The 21,458-nt window shown below is 41.6% G+C and overlaps 1 protein-coding gene across 7 annotated transcripts in view; it reads right to left on the bottom strand.

The window, feature by feature from the left end:
- Positions 1 to 1,868: 1,868 nt before the first annotated feature.
- The window catches only part of PIKFYVE (phosphoinositide kinase, FYVE-type zinc finger containing), a 66,159-nt gene continuing 46,569 nt past the window's right edge, over positions 1,869 to 21,458 (bottom strand). For 6 of the 7 annotated variants that reach the window (XM_032114138.1, XM_032114133.1, XM_032114134.1 and 3 more), the window contains 19 exons: positions 20,969 to 21,147; positions 20,373 to 20,486; positions 18,964 to 19,072; positions 18,700 to 18,854; positions 18,081 to 18,171; positions 16,990 to 17,050; positions 16,265 to 16,405; positions 15,974 to 16,094; positions 14,774 to 14,869; positions 13,930 to 14,013; positions 13,337 to 13,425; positions 12,556 to 12,720; positions 11,914 to 11,973; positions 11,302 to 11,478; positions 10,481 to 10,584; positions 10,094 to 10,222; positions 8,559 to 8,820; positions 6,404 to 6,478; positions 1,869 to 5,362 (listed from right to left, as the gene is read on the bottom strand). In XM_032114138.1, the coding sequence (XP_031970029.1) occupies positions 5,247 to 5,362; positions 6,404 to 6,478; positions 8,559 to 8,820; positions 10,094 to 10,222; positions 10,481 to 10,584; positions 11,302 to 11,478; positions 11,914 to 11,973; positions 12,556 to 12,720; positions 13,337 to 13,425; positions 13,930 to 14,013; positions 14,774 to 14,869; positions 15,974 to 16,094; positions 16,265 to 16,405; positions 16,990 to 17,050; positions 18,081 to 18,171; positions 18,700 to 18,854; positions 18,964 to 19,072; positions 20,373 to 20,486; positions 20,969 to 21,147 (2,328 nt within the window). In that variant the 3' untranslated portion in view covers positions 1,869 to 5,246. Of the gene's footprint in view, positions 5,363 to 6,403; positions 6,479 to 8,558; positions 8,821 to 10,093; positions 10,223 to 10,480; positions 10,585 to 11,301; positions 11,479 to 11,913; positions 11,974 to 12,555; positions 12,721 to 13,336; positions 13,426 to 13,929; positions 14,014 to 14,773; positions 14,870 to 15,360; positions 15,568 to 15,973; positions 16,095 to 16,264; positions 16,406 to 16,989; positions 17,051 to 18,080; positions 18,172 to 18,699; positions 18,855 to 18,963; positions 19,073 to 20,372; positions 20,487 to 20,968; positions 21,148 to 21,458 lie in introns of those variants that run through there. The other variant, XM_032114139.1, reaches the window with a different exon arrangement.

Below are 21,458 nucleotides of genomic sequence, written 5' to 3'. Positions count from 1 at the left end.
CCAGAAAATAGTTTTCTCCCTATAGTATGTATTTTAAATAATATTTATAATCCTATTAGAAAATGAAAACATTTTCTTTCTCTTGTTATGTGCACGTGTACATCAAGCAATCCCAGTTGTGCTGTCCTACATATGTAACTTTTTCACCAGGTAGGTAGTTTAGTTATGATCTCAGCCAGTCCAGTAACAGAAGCCCATACCCAGGATACTTCATTTCTTCATACCCAGGGTGTTTCATGTTTGCAGAAGCTATATTAGAAAAATATCCTATGTAAACAATGGAGAAAAGTTACTATATTCCCATCCTCTCTTCAACTGTAATTCAATGCTCTTTTTGGTAATTATGTTCACTTACTTTATTATCCTACCTTTGGTCACTGGATCATTATTTCTTGAATGACTTTTATTTCAGTTACATGCTACAGTGAATGAACTTTGGTTGCGGTGCACCGTTGCTGTGTTCGGGCTCGAGGCTGGAACAGCTTGCAGGAAGTACCTGTGTACCTGGCCAGCCATAGGGCCAAGAAGAGCCAGTTGATGTTCTGGCAATACCACCTACTGTGCTTTGTTCTTCAGCATGAGCACACTCCCTTGCAGCTGTGGGGTACCCCTGTTCCAGTCACTCCTGTCAGAAAAAGGCTCGTGGGGAATGACAGCTGTAGTAACATAAGGTTTTGTGTTATCCTGTTGCAGAATCATTAGTAGAGCACAGGGATCTAACAAGCTAAAAATAAATAAGCATTGCAATGTACATGTAAGTATTTAACAAAATGCCTTTAAGATTTTAGGCAAGTAAAAGATACAGATTTGATTCTGAAATCAGGAGTCCAAATTTTTTAGGAGAACGCACATATTCAGCTATTATGGGACTTCAGTCCTCCACCTCTCTAGAGGCAGATTCACAGCACATTAGAGACTGAGAAAACAATACAGAACTGTCACTAAGATTGTATTTTCTCTTACAATTTTTATATCCTGTGAGGCAATTTCAGCAGACATATAGCCAGCGCTCGCACCAGATGAGCTGAAGCAGGGGCAGCAGTCCTTTACCAGGTGTTGGCAGTTCCACTTGGGATACAGGAACACTCTTCTGATAACCCTGCATTTGTGCTTTGCAGCTTCATGCCAGAAGCCCCTCAAGTCCCACCACTCATCTTTACACCAGCAGAAGGTAGCACTGCCCCTGAATTGAGTATCCCATCTTTTCCTTGCTCATACCCCCATGAGAGGACAGGTTCTGATGTAGTTTCATACTGCAGCAGATAAAAGAACTCAAACTCATCTGGCAAAAAATGGTGATGGCACATAATACAGGTAAAATCCTCAAGTTTTAGATAGAGTTTTATATTCTAGGAACAAGGAAGTCCCCAGAACTAATCACAAATGATTTTGAGCCTTGGCAAGGAGGTTACTATATACCAATTAATGTGAAATAATCAAGATAAGACATTTATTTTCAGACCTCCTTGGATTTTTTCTTTGTCTAGTCCACTCAAAAGAAGATTATGGAAATACCTGGAATGTGTTCCACCTCTTGGCAGAACTGGGCAAAGGCACACCACCATCTGCTGGACAAAACTGGATCCCTGTCTCACACAGCACTGCGGGTGAAAAGCAGCTGCAGAGAAGACAGAACTGTGTGAAAGGTTATTTGCACATTCTACTGCCACTGCCCTGGGGAGCTGCCCAGAGGTGCTGCTCCATCAGAGGAGACAAGCTGCAAGCTACAGAGACAGGACAGGCAGCTTACCCTGCAAACAAAGCTGGGACTCTCCAGCACAGCAATCGCTGCACTGTGAGCCTTGCCTCTCATCAAGAAAATGGGGTGCTGTGAGAGCTAGCTATTCCACACATGGAACAGACTCAAGTATATTTTAGTCACTTTATTTGTATATATATACATTACATTTTGATATTCCAAGTAGTCAAGGCAGTTATTCTCAAATAGTTTAGTACATCAATTTTATAAAATACAGCTGAACCAAGGTAGAATAGAAATGCATACATTATAGTACATTAAGTGCTTTAAATAATGACTAGTCTGGTCACCAGCTAGTGAGCAATTCATTTGGTTTTGGTCATTCTCACAGAGGAGACTCCACAGGTAACTCCCCTGAGCCCAGCAGAACTCCTCTACCAGCAAGAGTCCTGCATGTGCTTTTTGGGGACAGAATGCGTCCCTGGGCCACTACAAGGCAGTCTGCTGTCCACATTGATGACTCAAAGTCATTGCTTCTGACTTGGACAAGATTTAGACATTTGTCTCAAGGCCTCAGATCAAAACAACAGAAGAGCCAGTGTAACTCTGAAGAAATTCACTCTTCATGTTTGCAGATTTACTTACATATACATATGCTAAACCTGTGTTATAAAGAAAGAAATAAGCTCTGACCAAAGGGTTCATTCTTAGGAATTCTACAGGGACACAGACCTAACACAGCTTCCCAAGTAGCTCTCAAAGATCTGTTCCACATGAAGTACCACTTTCCTTCTGAGAAAATTAAGCTTTGTAGCAATTGAAATGTCAGGACAACTCTTATTCTGAAAAAGGAACATTTGAGGAGACCCATTCAACTGCTGGAATTTGAACTAGAAATGCTTACAGCTTTTTATCACAGGACACCAAAGATGACCCAACTCCAGTTGATACAACAGCTACTGTGATAGTCATGACCAGTAGTTTACTCCAGTCTAGTCAGGACTAGTCTATCAGCCACATCCTGGCCAAGCATTAGCTGTTGATGCCAGCTCCAGATCACTCCTGCAAATCTCTCCAACTGCTCTAACTTCAGCCCAAGAAGGTCACAATTCACATCTCTGACTCTGTGTTCATAGGCTGCTAAACAGTGGAAGGTTCTCTCACTTCTACAGTGCTGAGGGCCTCGTGCTGTCGTTCAGAGGAGTATTAGCAATTGTCAGATGATCAAGCTGCTTTCAGCCATCTGCTCAGGATTCTGGCAGACAAGCAGTACAGAGCAGCCACACATCCCAGGATAAGGGTTACTGGTGACAGACTGGGCTAGCATATCACATTAGCTTAGTTCAGCTGCCATGACACACAAGCCCACACTTGTGCTCCATCCACCAATCCACAATACTGACACAGGTGGAAAACAACATAATTAGCTGCTGTTGGGTCACCTTAGCTGGCCAGGAAAATCAAGTTTTTTCCCTGTAAACTTCAAGAAAGGAAGGAGAACACCATGTGTAAACTTCAGCTGAGACTGCACAGCAGGTTCTTTCACATTGATAAACCAAAACAGTAGGTAGAGGCCACAGAAGTGAGAGTAGCACTGAGCTGATGGACTGGTTGACCTCATTAGGCAAGGCCACCCACAGAGCTAGGCATCTTGGGAGAACATTTCAACAGAAGAGGCAAGATGGATCCCAGAGGTGATCAGCTGTATCTGATGTGCTGTGTTGGTCTGAAGGGATTCTGGGTAGAGGAAGCAAGGATCATCTTTCCACAGCACACATCACTGCAGCCTTCAACACTGCACCCCCAGAAACAATTATTACATTGTACTAAGGAAATGAGTACACTTTCTTTTCTGCTGGTTCAAGTCCAGCATCTTTGCTCATCCTCTAGTACAGTTTTGCAATAGGGTGGAGAAGACTCCTTCCAACACAAATGACCTTCGCCTCCTGGCAGCTCAGACAAGAGCTGCACTGGTTGGTTTTGGAGAAAACAGCTCAATTCTCGCTGCTGGTCTTTTCCTTTCTCAGTGTTGCCCACTGTTGGTCAGTCCTAAAGAGCCACCACCATCTGCTGCAGAAGAAAATACTGAACACAGGAGGAGTGAATAAAATGCACATTTCAATCCATAGTAACAGTGATGAGGGCAGTATCAGGCAACTGGTTAGAATAAGCAAGTGATCACTAAGAGCTACCTGTCCCAGATTCCATGTTCATTTGATGTACTTCCATCAGAGACTGGAAGTCAACGGACAGTATTCTTGCCTTTCAAACTCATTAAAATTCCTCTTATTTACTGGCCTATAATATAATGAAAGTAAAAAGTAAACTCATCACCTACAAAAATGAGTAAAAATTAAAAAAAAAAAATGGAAAGAAGTGCTTATTGTCACAACAAAGAGACTCTCAGATCTCTGCACATCTTATCCATCATACAAGTTATCCGTTAGTTCAGGTTTTCCTTTTTACAGGAAACAACTACATTCATCTCAGTGACAAAAAAGATCATGTTATTAATGCAAGAAAAAACATTCTCCCAGCAAAATTTCACCATGAGGTAAATGCATTGCTTGAAAGTAAAGGGGAACTGAACTGGATTTGAAGCGATCTGCCAGGAATGATGGTTGCATTAAGGAGAAAGTTGTCACTAAAGCAGTATGCTTCACTTTGTCCAGCAACTTACTGCCTTTAATAAGGAAAGGGTTAATCTGCTTCGTAACTATAATTAATCAAGCCTGGTTAAATTAAAGGGTATATTGGTTCCCTGTTTCCAGGAATTTGAGTAACACTCAGATCAAAGTACTGGTTAGGACTAAAGGGATATGTTTTGAGTGTCGCAGTATACTAATGACCGACAACCCATTTTTATGGGATTCAGCTAAAATGATATTACAACAGAAAACCAGAGCTGTACTGCAGTAACATAAAAGATGGAGTCATAGGGCATTATGGATGTGGAGCTGCCTTAAAAAAAAATACAGTTTACAGAACCCAGTAAAAATTAAAACTACAGAGCATAAGCAGGACAAGTTATTAATGGATTGTAAACAGGTCAATTACAGACCACTGCAACAATAGTAGAACTCATGAATTAACTTCATTCTTCTCTCCCCCATCCACACTTGGGGGGTTTATTTCACATTTTCATAAGTATCCACTACAAAAACATGAGCTGCACATATTCAACACCATTTCGGCAGTGCACCACTTCCAGAGATCATGTACTTCTACACCATCAGGACCTGGACAAAATCTCAGTTCAGTACTTACAAGGAGATAGTATCACTTTCCCTACTGATATGAGGGATGTCTCTTATCAGTGCTGTTCAGTGGTACCTTTCAGCTTAGATCCTTACTGAGGCAGGTTTGCTTATTGTCCTCCAAGAGAGGATTAAAGTGCAACAAGCAGATTTCACACTTCACGACATGATGCACACGGTCAGTGTAGATATGGAACTGCAATCTTCTTGCTTGCTGCTGGACAGACCGCTGGAACAGAGTGGCCTATAATGTCATTGTCCTCTTGTGCTTTCCCAATATAGGCTTTAGCTCAGCAATTCAGGCCCAGTCCTGTCCAATGGTCTGGCACCATCAGGAAATACTTGTCCATAGCTTCACAAAACCTGGTCCGGTACAGTTCTGGCGAGACCACGGTGGGCATCTTACCTAATGTGTAAGAGTCAAGAGCAGTCAGAAATGGGCTAAAGATACTGCAGTAGAGACAGATGTCACATGAGATTATACCAGCAGACAACATAGACTTGAAGGCAACAAGATAGAACCTTATGAAGTTCAACAACAAGCATAAGGTTTTACACTTGGGAAAATGTGATACAGGAGCACAATGCAGGCTGGGATCTCCCTGAGGAGCAGCTCTGTGAAAGGGACCTGAGGATCCTGGTGGACAAGCAGCTCAGTGTGAGTGAACAGTGCTGCTGCTGCTGCTGCCACGGCAAAGAAAGCCAGCAGGAAGGACACTGAGCTGCATCAACAAGGGCATCACCAGAAGAGAGAAAGAAGTCATTATCCCACTCAGTATCCCAGCATTATGCTTCTCCTGGAGGTGCTACTTCCTGGTCACACTTGGAATACTGGACTCAGTTTTGGTCCCTGATACACAAAAAAAAATGCAAACAGGCTGAAGAGGGTCCAGAGAAGGGCCACAAAGATGATCCAAGGACTGGGAAGCCTGCCATATGAGGAAATGCTGCAAGACCTGGCTTTGTTCAGGCTTAGGGGAGACCTTATCACTATGTTCCTGTATTTAAAGGATGGGTATAAAGAAGATGGAAATCCCCCTTTTACAAGGACTCACATGGAAAAGACAAGTGGTAATGGTTACAAGTTTATCCTGGAGAGATTCCAGTTGGACACAAGGAAAATTTCTCACAATGAGAACAATCAGCCATTGGAATAGTCTCGCCAGGGAAGTGATGGATTCCCCAACACTGCACAATTTTAAGATTCAGCTGCGCAGGGTGCCCAGCCATCTTGTCTAGACTGTGCTTTTGCCAAGAAAGGTTGGACCAGATGATCCTTGAAGTCCCTTCCAACCTGGAATTCTGTGATTCCTTCCTCTGTTCTGGACAACTTAATTTGTCACAAATTTGAATGGTGGGGAAGCTGTGAGTTTATTAGCAGTGTTACAGAAAGCTTCCTTGTAACAAGGAAACATGATCAAAATTTTTGCTTTCATTCTGGACTTACCTTGTCCTCCCAAGATGCCAGTTGACTTTACCACCATTTCAAGCTTTTTGTCCCAGGTAAAAGTACGAATATAGTCTGTTACAAAAAAAAAAAAAAAATCCACACACAAATACGTTGCATTTGTTTTAATCCAAGTAACACTGTTTTAAAATGTATCTATTTCGCCAAAAACGAGCAGGAAAGCAGAAGGCTTTCAGAGTCAGAGCTTCAGTGTTTTCCCTACCACTTGCCTCACTTTCTGTAGTATTGATTATGTTTGAGTAGGGTGAATACAGTACCTCAAAAGCCCAGCAAGATCACAATCAATTCTTCCTGTCTCTGCAAGAACAGGCTGCCCAAGCATGTCTGTCTTTATCCATGTTAGAGTGTCAAGGGCTCATTTACAAAGGTCACTTCGCTCACCCTTATCCCAGAAGCCCCACTACACGCACTGAGGCTTGGACACCTCTCCAGTATTTCTCATCATTGCAGCCACCTGCAGGTTTGATAACAGAAAGCAAGTGACTTCCTCTTCATGATAGGGAGGACTGGAAACATCACCAGTGACCTGTATTGGAAGAGGGGGGCAGCAAGAAGACAACTTCTGAATTGTTTCCAAGCCCCTTCCAGAGAAAGCATGCTCAGTCAAAACAAGCACATGAACACTTTGGTCTGCAAAGCTAAAGCTGCAGTAAGATCAGTTTTTCATTACTGGATGTCATTATCTCCTAACACTTGACTACAAACGTAACTATACAATTTTGAATTTACTGTTTCTAAATTTACAAAAGGCCACCATAAATATTCACATTTCATCTCACCTGTGCCTGACAATCTTAAGACTTATCCATTTATCTGAATACTCTTTGAAAATATTCCTTAGAGTGTTTTGGGACAGATATCAGTGAACAGTTTGTTCACTAACAACTTCATGCCCCAAGGCCCAGAGTCCCACACAACAGAGCCTATGAATAAAGTTTCCAAAGCTTTTCACAGACCTAACTTACTTGTTTCCTCTACCACATAAGGACCTAAAATAGGTAGAGATGGTGACCTCCGATTCAAACAATCCAAACTAAGAGTTTTTAGTTCCAGTCTGACAAAAATTTAGCTTGACTACTTTGTAAGTTCTCAGGGTATCATCTAGAGAACATTCTGATAGCCTGATACAGCAGGCATGTTCTCTCTTAAAGATATTTGTGTTCACCAAGTTCCTTCAGATATTTGTGTTAAACACTGAAGGAACTGGTAGCTTTAAATATCATATAAAATATACTCTTCAATCAGGTAAGACTTGACATAGGACAACAAAAAGCCACACACACAAGAGAAGCACATGGTCAGTGTAGACCCATCCTGTTTACTCCAATATTCAAGAGTCTACAAATCTAGAAAGTAATAAAAACTTGCAACAAACAACAGCTTTCTTTGTAGCTGGGACTTTAATTCTCAACTAGAAATGTTATTGAAATGGCTTGCAAGCTTTATCACAGTAAGAGTAATCCAGACCTCCTGTCCTGAGATCTCATCTGGAAGCATTTCTCAGCTGAGTTTCAAGACCGTTTCCATGAGTCAATTCCACATCCTGCAATATTGCCTCATCTCTAAGTTTTCTATACTACAGAAGTTTGCCTGTCTAAAGATGAGGCTCTACTTACCAGTCACAAGTCAGAGGATGCAGCAAGGTAATTACTGCATTGCCACCCATATTACCCAGGTCAGACTACATGATCATGAGAGATCCCATGATGTTTAACTTCTCTCTTCCAATACTACCACTACTGTTTCTCCTTAGACCTCCTCCACACAAGATTTAAAAGACTATGTAAACATGACTAAACTAAAGTTTACAGATTAAACACATAAAAGCATACAAATAACCTTTCCTGCTTCAACTGCAGTCAAAGTGTAGGTTAAACTACCTGTGAGGCCTCCTACATATACTCATAGCAATACAAATACTAATCTAAGCCTATACAAGACCTGGAGAGATGACTTCCTGCCTCCACTTTGAATACTTGTAAGAGGTGAGGGTGGTATTCCACCAGGGAGAAGATAAGATTTCCTGACACACATCTCTCTGGTGGTGGCACAGTTCTAAGAGAACGATGAACACCGAAACCAGAAGAAAACTGTTTCATCATCTGAGAGCAAGAAAATACAAAAGACAACCTACCAATGATCCCAACAACCAACTCATTGTTGGTATCATCACGACCCACCAGCAGGGAATAGTCGATGATGAGATGGCTGGAGAGGAACTGGGAATCACTGTGTATGGAAGCTTTCAGCACAGCTTTGCAATGGGAACGGATGTACAAGGGATTGTCCCGAACCATCTTCAGAAGGTTTTCATCCAGCAGGACTACATCACAAGTTTCCTTGCCTGTGTCTGTTTTAACATTTCTATTCCGGAGGGAGCCCTTCAGGTCAAACACCTGCAAATGGAGAACAGCACTACTTTGTTGCATTTTTCTGGGTTAAAGACTTCAGTACCTAACATTTGAGAAGGCAGCACAGCAGGGCAACTCTTTCCTTCTCTTTAGAAGGAAGACAGTTAACAATAAGCATTTTGTGGAGAATAGCATGTAAGCCTGGGTGAAAGTTCCGCCACTTCAATTCACAAGTTTTAGGCAAGTTATTTCATTAATATTTCGTATAAATTACAAGAAAAAAAGCTGTCCCTGCTTTTTATATTGTTTAGGTAAACTCAGTTTTCCAGCCAGTTTCTACAGAGTTAATTGCTGACAAAAGCAAAGCCACTGAAGAGGGAGGTGGGTGCTGCATGAAGTACCAGTTAGGCTGGAAACTATCTCTGGAGTTCTCCAGGCCAAAATCCTGCTTCAAGCAGGCCCTGTTGGAGAAGGTTGTTCAACTTCTGTCCAGTCAAGATTTCACTAACTTCTGTGGAATAGAGTCCACAGTCTGTCTGGGTTTCTGTTTTGTAGTGCCTGAGCTCTCCTCATGACTTAAACAACAGACAAACAAAAAGAAAACCCACAACATCCTTTACATCTATCTAGAATTCCCTCCATCCACTTCCTCCCACAAACATTCCCTGTTTGAGGTCTGGCACTGAGAGGTAAGGTGGAAAGAGCTGATACTATCTAGTTTTGTAAGTGATGTTTGTTTGAACTTCCTTTTCAGTTTCAAATCTCTATTTAAAGAGAATTTGCCCCTAGTCATTTTAAGATCTTCATTCTACTACCTCATAAAGATTGCTTTTCCTTGACTAAGAGCAAGACTGAACTCAGAATCTTGTCCCACACCTGAAGTGGTTCCAAGAAAGAACAGTGGGTTGAAAAACTTACAAACTCCCCCCACACTACAGAGTAACTCACCATCTGAGTGAGGCTCTCACTCTAAATAAATTAGTCTGTAATTCCAGTCAGTTCCTCTGAAAGCTTTTTACAAAGATTTTACACTTTCCTTATCAGGTTAGTGATTCTTTCTCTCAGACACCAGAGATACAGGGACAAACAAGACTTCTAAAGACTGAATCCTACGCAACAGCTACCTGAACTAGCCAATACAGGCATCAAGTTCCTGGGGATCCCGAACCAAGGAAAGAGGCCTGAACTGTCAGCTTTGAGGAGCGCTAGTTGCAGACAGCGCACACAAAGTTAAAAGTTACCTAGATGGCCACAAATGACCCTGCTCTTTCTCCCAGTCACAACCGCACTGCAAGGACACAGAACACTTTGTTCTTACCTGAGCCATTTTCCTGCCATAGAAAAGGTTTTCCATGACAAGCAGATCCAGCTTCTTTTCAGTGTTGTTTTGAGAGTTCTTGTAACCAATTCGATATACCCCAAGGATTTTAGCCAGTGCTGTGGGCTTCTAATGAAGACAAGACATGGGTTAAGATCTCTGTGTAGAGACAATCAGCAGTCCCATACTAGAAGCACTACTGCTCTGACTCTGTATTACAGCTTAGAAGCCCAAGCATAATTTCCACTTTACACCTTAAAAACACATTATTAGTGTAACTCATAACCGCCAACATTTTCTTTTATTTAAATGAAAAAGATTAATAGAAACTTCTACTAGTCTGTAAAATACAGAACACTGCCTAAAATAAAAGTCATTTTTTAATACCTTCTGCTGAACTGCATTAGTGATGTAAGTGAAGTAGTGTGGAGCAAAGTCAAGGAATGACTGGACTTCCAGACGAGGCATTTGCTTCAAGATGAATCTATCATCTGTTATAACATCAGACAGATGCAACAGGGTTACATACAATAAGTGATGTACTATTTGAAATTTTTTTAGGACTGTCACATAGCTGAAATGGTTTGAAAAATTAAAGCACTACAATTCTCTTAAATCCTTACCTACAAAACCTCATTTCTAGATTCTTTTTACTTCACATATTTTGAATTTCAGCCTCCCTGGATTTCTATCTTCTAGTAAATCATGGACAAGAGACTGCCTACACTAGATCTACTTCAGCTCTATGGGCTTCCTATACAGACAACAGAAACAGCCTACAGACCACTCTGTTCAATACTTGTTTTATGCAGAAGTCTAGAAACAGCCACAGTTTAAAAAAAAAATTAGATTAACTATAGCACGTGAGTTTGTAAGAAACACTGTGTCTTTAGTAACAAGTTTTCCTTGAATTATACTCAAGTTTTTGTTTTCTGAAGCCTGCCTAAGAGTACAACCCTTCAGTTCAACTGGCCTTCCTAGCTGCTACTGCTGAAAACAGAACTACATTTCGTTCTCCTGCATGTACAAAGAGACAAATAATTTGATATTCAAGACCCCAGAAAAATCCACTTAATTTTCCCTTCTGAGTGGCCACTTCAGCATCAGCAACCCTCCGGACAGAGGTTATCAGGGATTAAACGACATGCTAACCACCGGCATCCACAAGTAATACCCTCTAATCCGAAGGGGGAAGAAGCTGCATTTACCCTCAGTCACATAGAACGCAGCTCCAGATTTGCCACCTCGTGCCTGCCAGGGCATCGAGTGAGAGAGGGATCGGATGAAATCCTCTTCACTGCTCCCCAGGATCACTTCACGCATCTTGTGAAACTCCCCAGCATAATAAATCCGGCAGTAGAACTTGGCATTCGCATCCGAGAACTCTGCAAGAAAGGGTTTTTCTCAACAACAGCATGCAATATGCACCGACTACCCAAGACAACACTGAGATTTTACTGATGTCTAGAGCAGCATTATTGTGCTAAATATCCCACTCATGCTTATTGTAATTCAGAAGTTTCAACCAACAGGATTTAAATGGAAAATTTACAGGAAAGTCAACTTCCTCTAGATTAGCTTCTAGTATATGTCATGGGAAAGTGTTTGGACAAAAGATTGATCAAAGAAAAGCTTATGGAGTATTTTTGCAAAAGAGATTGATTGCAGTAAGTAAAAAGTGCATTGCTTTTTTCTTGATTTGCTTTTCCTTCATGCCAAATACAAAGAAAAAACCATTATTAACTTCAAGATTTCCACTACATGTGCATGAAGAAATGAGTTTGTCAGCTAAGACTAAGTTTTTATTTACAACTACTCACGGAGTTCCACATGGGGATTCACCACCTGTTTCTTCTGTCCATCTCCTCCATCTCCATCATCTGAAGGCATAAAAGGACCATTCTGTCAGGGCTGTTCACTATTATTACTGAGCAAGCCACATTAGGTACTACTTGTAAACTCATGTTACAAGAAAAATATTTTATTTTTTTTTTCCAAGAATACAGAGGGAACTATACACAGGGAATTAGAAATACAGCTATAATTGTATAATATAATACATATGCTACAAGGGCACTGCTGTTTATGGACACAAGTCCAGTCTTTCTCTTCATTCATTTTCCATATGCTGAAACAAAGAGAACTAAACAGCAAGTGAGAAAGAAAAGAGAGACTGGGCTGCTTAACTAGAGTCAACTCAATCCAAAGGCATTCAAGACCAGACTACTCCATGTACCTATAGTTTGGGTTTGAAAGATCCTGTTTCTCTTATCACAAAGAAAAGCAATGTACTTAGGAAAAAACCATATTCGATGTCCAAATGATTCATTTTCAATGCATGCTGAGTAACCTTGGATTGTTGAAAAAGTATGAGCAGGAGTGCATTCGGGGCCTTGCACGTATGAATAAGGTTTGGGAGAAGTACCAATGCAAGAGAGAAGATGGGCTCTGCAGTTTTGTACCTTGAGTCTCTGCTCCTTGGTTTTCTGCTCCCTCTTTGCCCATCTGTCCAACCTGGTAGTAAGCACTGTCAGCACCACGCAAGGTCTCTTTCTTCTGGGAAGACAGGTCTGGGCTCTTCCCTCCCGTGCCACGGAAGAAAGACAAAACACCAGATGGTTTCTTTGCTACAGTGAAAAGGAATACAAAAAGACGGTGTTGGCATTTCCACAATGGATGGTGTCGGCAGTTTAATAAAAGCATGACTCCTATGAACTTTCCCCATTCATTGCTCTAACTGGAGGAATGATGCCATTCAACTCATTTGCAACCAAGGTCCATGCAGGTAGAGAGACGATCTAGTGTTCTGAGTAGCATCCTAGAATGCAGAGACATTTGAAAACACAGACCAAGCCTGAGTGTCTTTAACACAGTACGAACTTCATGCCTCCATTTCAAAATATTTAACTGCATCTCTCTAAAGAAGGCAATGCCAAAAGAAGGCATCATATCCCACTGAACAGGCTAGATTCAAGAACAACCCTAGGTCCACTACATAATAACATTAAATCAGGGGATGACAGTTTGATCTCATGAGAATGAGAGAAAGCCACAGACTTCAAAAAACAAAAAAAACCACACACTCCCATCCTTCTCATGTGTTACATTAAGTCAACACTAAGACTAGTCACAATTTCAACTCAGAATGCTGCTCTTTTCTCCCCACAAGAACTAGAATCCAAGTGGACTCACATCTGAGCTGAGATTAGCATCATGGATATGATTTTGGCAAAATGGTCTTACGTTGTTCTGGCTCTGCACTGCGAAGTGGACACATGTTAGCCTCAGGCAGGCGGACAGGGCTGCTGCTCTTGGGTTTGCTGTCTGACATGCTGAAAGGAGAAAGAACAAAGAAGTCATGAGCCAACACATACTGCCACCCTACTACTACTACCACTATCTACTACCACCCTACCACTACTGCTTTATGCCTGGACATTTCTTTCTCCCCCCTGCCTAAACATTAAGGGAAGAAGACACCATTTAAAATGGTGTGGGACTCTCCAAAGTTGTCCTCCTCCGCCTTCCTAAAAAATACTTCTCAGGGTCCATAGCAATGGTTCCATCCATGACCACAGCAAAGGTAAGCAGGCCCAGTGTTCCTATCATGCACACAATCAAGGGATTAGGTGATGGAGCCAGCGTGGTCCCTAACACGAAACGGAAACCCACATACTGAAGTATGTGTTGGTTACATGGAATGAGTCAGATTCCATCAGAAAGCAGAGATCCTAACAACAGGGGCATATTTTGAAGGCTCTTCCCCATTCTAGTTTTGGCTTATTCACTACCATCACTGTGTCTTCACTCTATGTACTGTAGTTCCTGCATGTAACCTGTTTGATTGTAGTCCTTCTTCAGAACTGTTCTTCAGAGATGCTTTAGACAACTCATCCAGGGCATTTCTGTACTCCTTGCAACTGATAGGGAAAGGAAAATTTTAAAAAAATATTAAAAAAAAAAAAAAGAAGAAGAAAAGAAAAGAAAGAACAGAACCAAAAATAATTAAGTGTTCTCTGGGAAACCGCCATACCAGCCCAAAGATTCAGTTCAGAGACAACCACAGGAAACAAAATACCACTGTAGAAAAACCTCTGCTTTATTTTTTCTTGTAATTAGAACTTAGTTTTCTTAGAACAGAAGCTGCTCTAGACAATACTGCAGGAAAAATACCCCCTTATTTTTTCCCCCTCCCACAATTTAAGAATGCCCTTCTTCAAAAATCTGCTGCCTCATGACATGGAAACCCAAAGGTTTACTGAAGCAGCTGGTGTGGAGAGCTGAGCAGTAGCAAGAGCTGCTATGACCAAAGGTAGGCAAGGGATAGACTACAATATCAATACCAACAGATGTTCCCCAACTCAGTTGCACTTCCTCCAGCTGGAGAGGCTGAGCAAACCTTAGTTGCACTTCTTTCTCTAGTAATATCTCATTAAAAGAAACACCACACAACTAAGTCATTTTTGCATACCAGAGTTCCACTAAAAGTCCAAAATCCAGTTGCATTTTCATATCTCAGCAGAAAAAGGAAAGAACCCCAGCTCTGGCAGAAACTCTAACACAGCTTAATGTAGAAATTCTGTCATGCTTCTTCCCTATCATTAAAATTTAAATATTCCTCAAACACAAAAGCTGCAAAAGTACAAAGTAGTCAGATGAACAGCAAAATCATACCAGTACCTGAGAGCAAAAGCTATGATGGAGCTTGGTTCTTTCTCACAGACTGCAATAGGTACACGTTCATGCTCATACATTAGGTAGTGCTTATCTGGGTCACTAAATGAAAACAACAGACTGTTAGTAGATCATAAAAATTTGTGGAAAGAAAAGAAGTTTTGGTCAAACCCAGACCTCATCACTGCACTCCCAAGCTGCAAGTCTCAGCATAGAACCAAGGCTCACCAGATCAGCTTCTCCCAACAGACACATTCATAACTATGTGGTTAATTCTAAATGGTAGAGTGTTAGGGCAATCAGCATTTCAAGCAAGCTGCTTAGACCAGAAGACCAGCTCCACGTTAGAGTCTATTTCTGTTTAGCATCCACTGTTTCTAATGGCACCAAAACCTGCCTGAGTTTGGTTTGATTGTCCAGCAGCATAGCCTGCAGAGTGAAATTAGGGGACAAACCTGGACTCTTTTCTGAACAAGCACAGAAAATTCCCCAAAGCCTCCTGGATTCCTGTACGATTTTCTTTTACTTATCTGCAGGGTCCAGTCATTTAGCTTTTACCTCATGAGCCCAAGGCCTCTGCTTCTACCCTGGGGGTGGGATTCACAAGTTAAACTCAGGTGCCAAACGTTAGGCGCATGTCAAACAAGAAACACTACACAAAGCACGCAGACCAAGTAGCTGAAAGACTTTCCAGCCTGCTCATCTTCACATGGGAGGGAGACTTGAGGGCACATGCAGTAGCCATTGAACCTGACCTACACCCAGACAATGCCAATTTGAGTCCAACCCTTGGAAGAGGTCTGGAAGCAAAAACAAGATGCAGGCATGTAGCTTTAGTTAAGTCTTTGCTAAGGAAGGGCATTTTCACTCCCTCCCTGCAGCAATGAAGTTAGAAGGCACCTTTCTCCCCTCTTCCCCCACCCCTTCATCTCCCACAAGAGCTCTGAGGAGGCATGCCTGCTAGGAGAAGGAGAAACTGATACTGGATTTACACAAGGGCAGATAATTCATAAGAAAGGTGAGTAAACTACAATCACCTAGAAAGGACACAGAAAACTTCCTACTTTGACAAAGTTCTCTTTTATTCAGAGGCAAACTTAAGTAATGACTTAAATTATACACTGAGCAAAGGAAGCATGCATGGCTCTGCCTGCAATCTTCCAAGGTTGCTAATTTTATTCATTATATATACTATGCAGTACTTACAAAGGAAAGGGAATGGGGTTATAGTTGTTTCCAGGCAAAAAGTTAGCCAAAATAGCTTTCATAGTAGACTTCTCCTTCACTTGGCTGTCTGTAGATCCCAGTGAGTGTCCATCAAACACATCTGGAACAGACACATGTTACATCAGCATCACAATATCAAAGTTCAAGCTGTAAATTCAGAAAGATGACTACAGACCACAGAGTTACCACATTTATCATCTCCTAAATGGATCTTGCACACTTGGCACAGAAAAGCAAGAGAAAGAAAACAAGATCACAACTGAACTATACCTTCTGAGCTGCTTGTTGTGTCCTGTTCGGAGAGTGTGTTGGCACTCATATGCTCTGATGCAACCTCTGGAGAAGTGGGCAGCTGCAGATGGGTCGAGCCTGTGGAGCTCTGACTTGATAAAGTCGTCAGGAAACGATCCTCTGAGAGTACAAGGACAGTTAAGGACAGAAGAAAGCATTTTACGTGGCTGTAAGAAGTCATACTGTTTGCTCCCTGCCCAAGCTAAAACCAGGATCTACTTTCAGGAAGTTTTTACTTAGAAAGCAGGTAATGCCACGCAGATCAAAGGACCAGGCAGGCTTATCAATGTAGCATGTAACCTCCAGAAAATGCATATTCTTATAACTACTACCTTCAGCTCCCACAAACTCTCAGTATGCCTCACAGGTAAGAGGCCTCAGCACCCGTAACCAGATCACAGAAGACGCAAAAAGCATTTCCCAAATTCCATGTAGTTATTCAGTTATTTAGAAAGCCTCTGAAAGTTTTTAAACTCACGTTCAAAGGAAAACCATTGTTGGCCACTTTACTAACCACTAGTAATTCAGCTTCAGATTAGAAGCAGATGGCCAACTTCTATCTTACCATTAGAAAAAACAAATGTGACATTATGGGGATTTGTTGTTTCTGTGATTTATCAAATTTGACAAAAGCTCCCCTGTTACATCAGGAAAAGGGCTACAACACACTTCTATTGGTGGCTTATCAAAAATAAGTAACAGACCTTTCTCTCCATTTTGCAGGGCTGGAGAAGCATTGCGTGGGGAAGCATCCATGCTACTGATCTAGGCAGAATAACAAAACACCAACGTTGATGCCAAGCTCTTTACAGCTCTATTCCCGCCCGTGTGGAATGTTTTCAAAAGCAGATTTACTACAACAGAGCACTCCCACCCACTTCTCAGCCTCTGTGCTGTCACTGAATCTGTTACCACAGGAAAAAGACAAGGCAAGAGCAACCCAAGTTCACAAGATGCTTATGATGGCTGTTATCTCTGCATGCTGCTTCAAACACTACACTCTCCCTCTCAATGAACCTACTTCCTGCAACAACAAGATTAAGTTTCTTTTAGCACCTCACAAATAATTTGTTAAGTGGAAAGGGCACATGTGCATGCAGCAGAGCAATTCCAGGGTCTCTAGGGGTTTTTAGTGCACCTTGCTATAGTAGAACTACTGGGAGTTCCGCCTCTTGGTATGATGCTGATACTGTACTGCCTTGCAGCCCAGCCATATCCTCAGAGTTCCAGCTCCCCAAAGGGTGGAAGTTCAGCATGCTGACATGTGTATCCTTGGACAGAGCTCTTGAGACAGCAGTCCAAAATCATTTATACATCCCTTCAGTCAGTTCCCACAGGATACATCACAAAACAGGGATGATCCTGAAAATCCATTATCAGTCCTTCCCGTGTCATCTGCTCTACCTCTCAACATTATTTGTCTTTTCTTTTTCACAAGGGATGCACCTGATGGGCAACAACCTAGGGTTGAAGGAGATGGCCCGGTTCCTATCTAGGCACACACCTGACAATGACAGCAGCTCTCTGCTGGCAGTGTTCACATCAACACTGCACGGGCATCACAGAAAATCAACTCCATACTTAGTCTTTCTCTCTACATTATGGCTCTTAGTTCACATCTTTTAGGAAAACAAACATATACTAACATGCAATTAAAGCTTTTACAGTTGAAAACTACAAGATGCAGTAAAACCAGTTTACTAATTATTAAAGAGAACTGAAGCCAGTCTTAAGACTATTGTATTGCCCCAGAAAAAAGAAGAAGTTTAAGAGGTTTATAGCCTGTTACCCATACCTTGCTTTCTTCACCTTGCCTCAGCCTCCCAGGGCTGGGTGGTACTGATGGACGTTTTCTCCCTTTCTCTTGTTGGAAGAGATCCTGCAATCTTAAACAAAAAATAAAAATAAACAAACAAAACCAACACACATAAAACCACCACCACCAAAGAAAAATTCATCAAAAGATAGGTTACTGGTCTTATCTCTGAATGACACAAGTTATGAAGCTGCTCCATACCGGAATACAGCCAAGCATGACTTCACGAGTCTTTACTGTAAACTCAGATTGCCGCTAACATGTGCCAAAGATGTATCAAATGGCCAAAGACAGCACATTTTCTTCACCTCTGAGATAATTTCCCCCAAACAACTGGTCCCACGCTTCCCTCTTTCCATGTCTTCTACCTTTAATCAAATGAAAATTTCTCCTGCAGATGCAAGTTGTGCTCTACAACACAATACTTTTATCATATGGTCTCAAATGAGTTTCTGTTCCAACCAATCAGCTGTGTGGTCTTAACCAGTAGAGGGCATTCAGCACAAGCTCTATAGAACAGCTGTACAGTTGAACTTCTTCCCCCCTGGAACCAACACAGTATCAGTGTTGCTCTTGATTCCACCATATGTCCTCTTACCTATTATTCCAGGCTTGTAGCATCTCACAAAGTCCTTGCTTTTTAGCTATCAGAGACTCAAAAACAGATTGCAGCTGTTGAGGTGTGTCCAGTGATGATGAAAGCAGCCTTGCTTGGATTTTCTCAGTCCAGTTTTGAAACTCCCCTTCTTCCATCTGCCAAAAGAAAAGCTGTCAGTGTTCTGTCACCCAAGATAACACAGGATCTGAGTAGCTCCTCCATACACTTAGCCTGTGGTCCACTGATGCAAAAATAGTCTATTACCTCCTTTTGGGCAAAGAGGTCTTCCATCTTCTCTTCCCTTGTTTTGCTGAAAGTATCCGTTTTCAGAGAAGCAAGGCGATCATCCACAGCGAGATAGACTTGTGACACCCTGTCAGTACCGATGCAAAGAGTTAAGCTGTGACTACTTGGAGCTTCTTCAACATTCTTTAATAAAACTCTGAATGTGTTTAAGGCTAGCATTTAAGAGTACAAAAGACAATATATGACAGCCTTCCTGCACAGTGAGCTATCCGACTGTATTTACAGAGAAAGTTGGGAAAACTTCATTTGTAATAGGAGAAAACGAGAAGTTACACACACTGCATTTGTCTCCACAATTTATTCTTAGCAGTGGAAGCTGTCAGAGAGCAATATAAATGTCTCAAACACATTACTAACAAAGGGGAACTGTTGTGTCATCTGTGATTAGGAAGAATCTGGGTCTGCAAGCTACACCTCCACCAGCAGGGCTCAGAAATAATGAGTACCTCTATTTCAGCTCTAAACAAAGCTCCACAGGTTTTGAAGTCAGATAGTCACAGAGACATCAGCCGTACAGGAATGCTGTGACCAGGCAGAACAGCAATCTGGCTGGATTTAAGAGAGTTTTCATCAGGCCTGTCTTCCACCTTTTTGTTCCTACACTTAGAAAGTGTCCAGGTTCATAGTAGTTTACCTTGGACTAGAAGGAGGTACAGTCTGCCTGCTGTCACCATATTCAATAGCTAACAAAGGCAATGACTTTTATATACCAGAGAGTTCTGTTGCCACATGACCAATATAATGACAACAGTTCTGTTCAGACAAGAGACTTGAGCAAGGTCTTGGCAGGTTTTTGGGGCTGAAGACAGAATTGAAACTCAGTCAGATGTTCTATAAAGGAATGTTAGGGTAAGAGTACAAAGTATAACCTGCAATTTTCAGAGTAGGCCTTCTAGGACCGTCTCTTCCATTTCATTTTTAGCATTAGAGGGAGGAATTAAAAATACTTTAAAACTGTGCTTGAGAAGGCATTTCATAAGGTAACATTTCAGACACCTGCTGATGGCCAACCTTTCAGGAGCTTGGCAGCATCATTCTAAAATCACAGAATGCTATAAAAATGCTATATCACTCAGACATCAGTGCAATATTCAGGGACAGAGAAGAAAAGAATCTTGGTTTCTACTGGCTATGTTTAACCTGAATTGCCACCAGACAGAGTTGAGAGATTAGTACAGACAGAGCAGGCAAAGGTAATAAAGATTTCAAGACCACTCTCCCTTGGAAGTATATATGCATATACGTTTTAAACTATCACTTTTCTATCGAATAATGACTATTTAGCCAAATCTCATCATACTAGCAAAAATAGTTATGTGTTCTGCTAGTAAAAGTACAAAATAAAAAACATTAAAAACAAAGCTTACTTTTGTGAGAAATCCTTAAGATCCTGCAAAATAGTAACTTTTAATGGAGCCTGTCGTTTGATGTAGATCTTGGGGAGTGGGACACACACTTCCAGCAGCCGGATTGGAGAGTAGCTGAGAAGGCAATACAACAGCTTGTAACAAGACTCACATCACACAGTACTAGTTCTACACCATACTGAGGTTTGAGGCCCTTATATGAAAAGGGGCACTATCAATATGTCCAGGGCTTAAGTTACTTTTAGCAGCAATAACACACTGTTCATGTATCTCCCAGGCAAGAAGTGAAACCATAAATCATGTTGCAAAACCAAAATTTTGAAAGCTTTTGGAATTAGATAGGGAAAAGCATTTCCCTTCTGTATCATGAATGGGAACCATCCACTCTTAGAACACTGCCCACCACAGCTAGGACAGCAATGCCACCCACAATGGCCTCGGCAAGCCAGCACACAATCCTGCACTTGTGGTTATGGTACTGTTATGCTATCCCACACTGTACTCATAGTGAAGGACAGAACTGATGAATCCTTACAAGAGCCATATGCTTCATATAGTACTAGAGAGAGAAGGAAGGTTTTAGCAGTGGAACTCACCTGAAAGATGCCACCATCTGATTATAGGAAAAATACTGGTGATAGTCATGGTGAATGGAATGCCCACAAGGCTCTGCGTTGGCCCTTCGAGTGTACTGGTACCCATAGAACCTCAGCTCAAGGTATTTTGCAAATGACATAGACCAAGAGTCATTGGAAAGGGGAACAACTGGTGTCACCTGAAAAATTGAAAGGTGTCTCAATTTCATCCTTCAAACAAGATTAAGGACAGGATAATCCACACAGCAATCTAGTATTTCTAGTTTCAGAAGCACCCATGACCCTGAAACACACTAAACAACAAAGATCACATTTATGCAAAGCTAAGGCCAACACATAGTTAAAATAAATCTGATGAACAACAACTGGTAGCTGATGATGACAGGTGCTAAGCTGGGGGAGTCCAAACATACCCTGGATGGAAGCTTATTTCTGGGATGCTATTTCTCTATATGGGGTCAATTTCCAGCAACCCAGCCAGCAGCAGTAG

The sequence above is a fragment of the Corvus moneduloides genome, chromosome 7, assembly GCF_009650955.1.
Source record: "Corvus moneduloides isolate bCorMon1 chromosome 7, bCorMon1.pri, whole genome shotgun sequence".
NCBI classification, from domain to species: Eukaryota; Metazoa; Chordata; class Aves; order Passeriformes; family Corvidae; genus Corvus; species Corvus moneduloides.
This window is presented reverse-complemented; position numbering and strand designations above follow the sequence as displayed.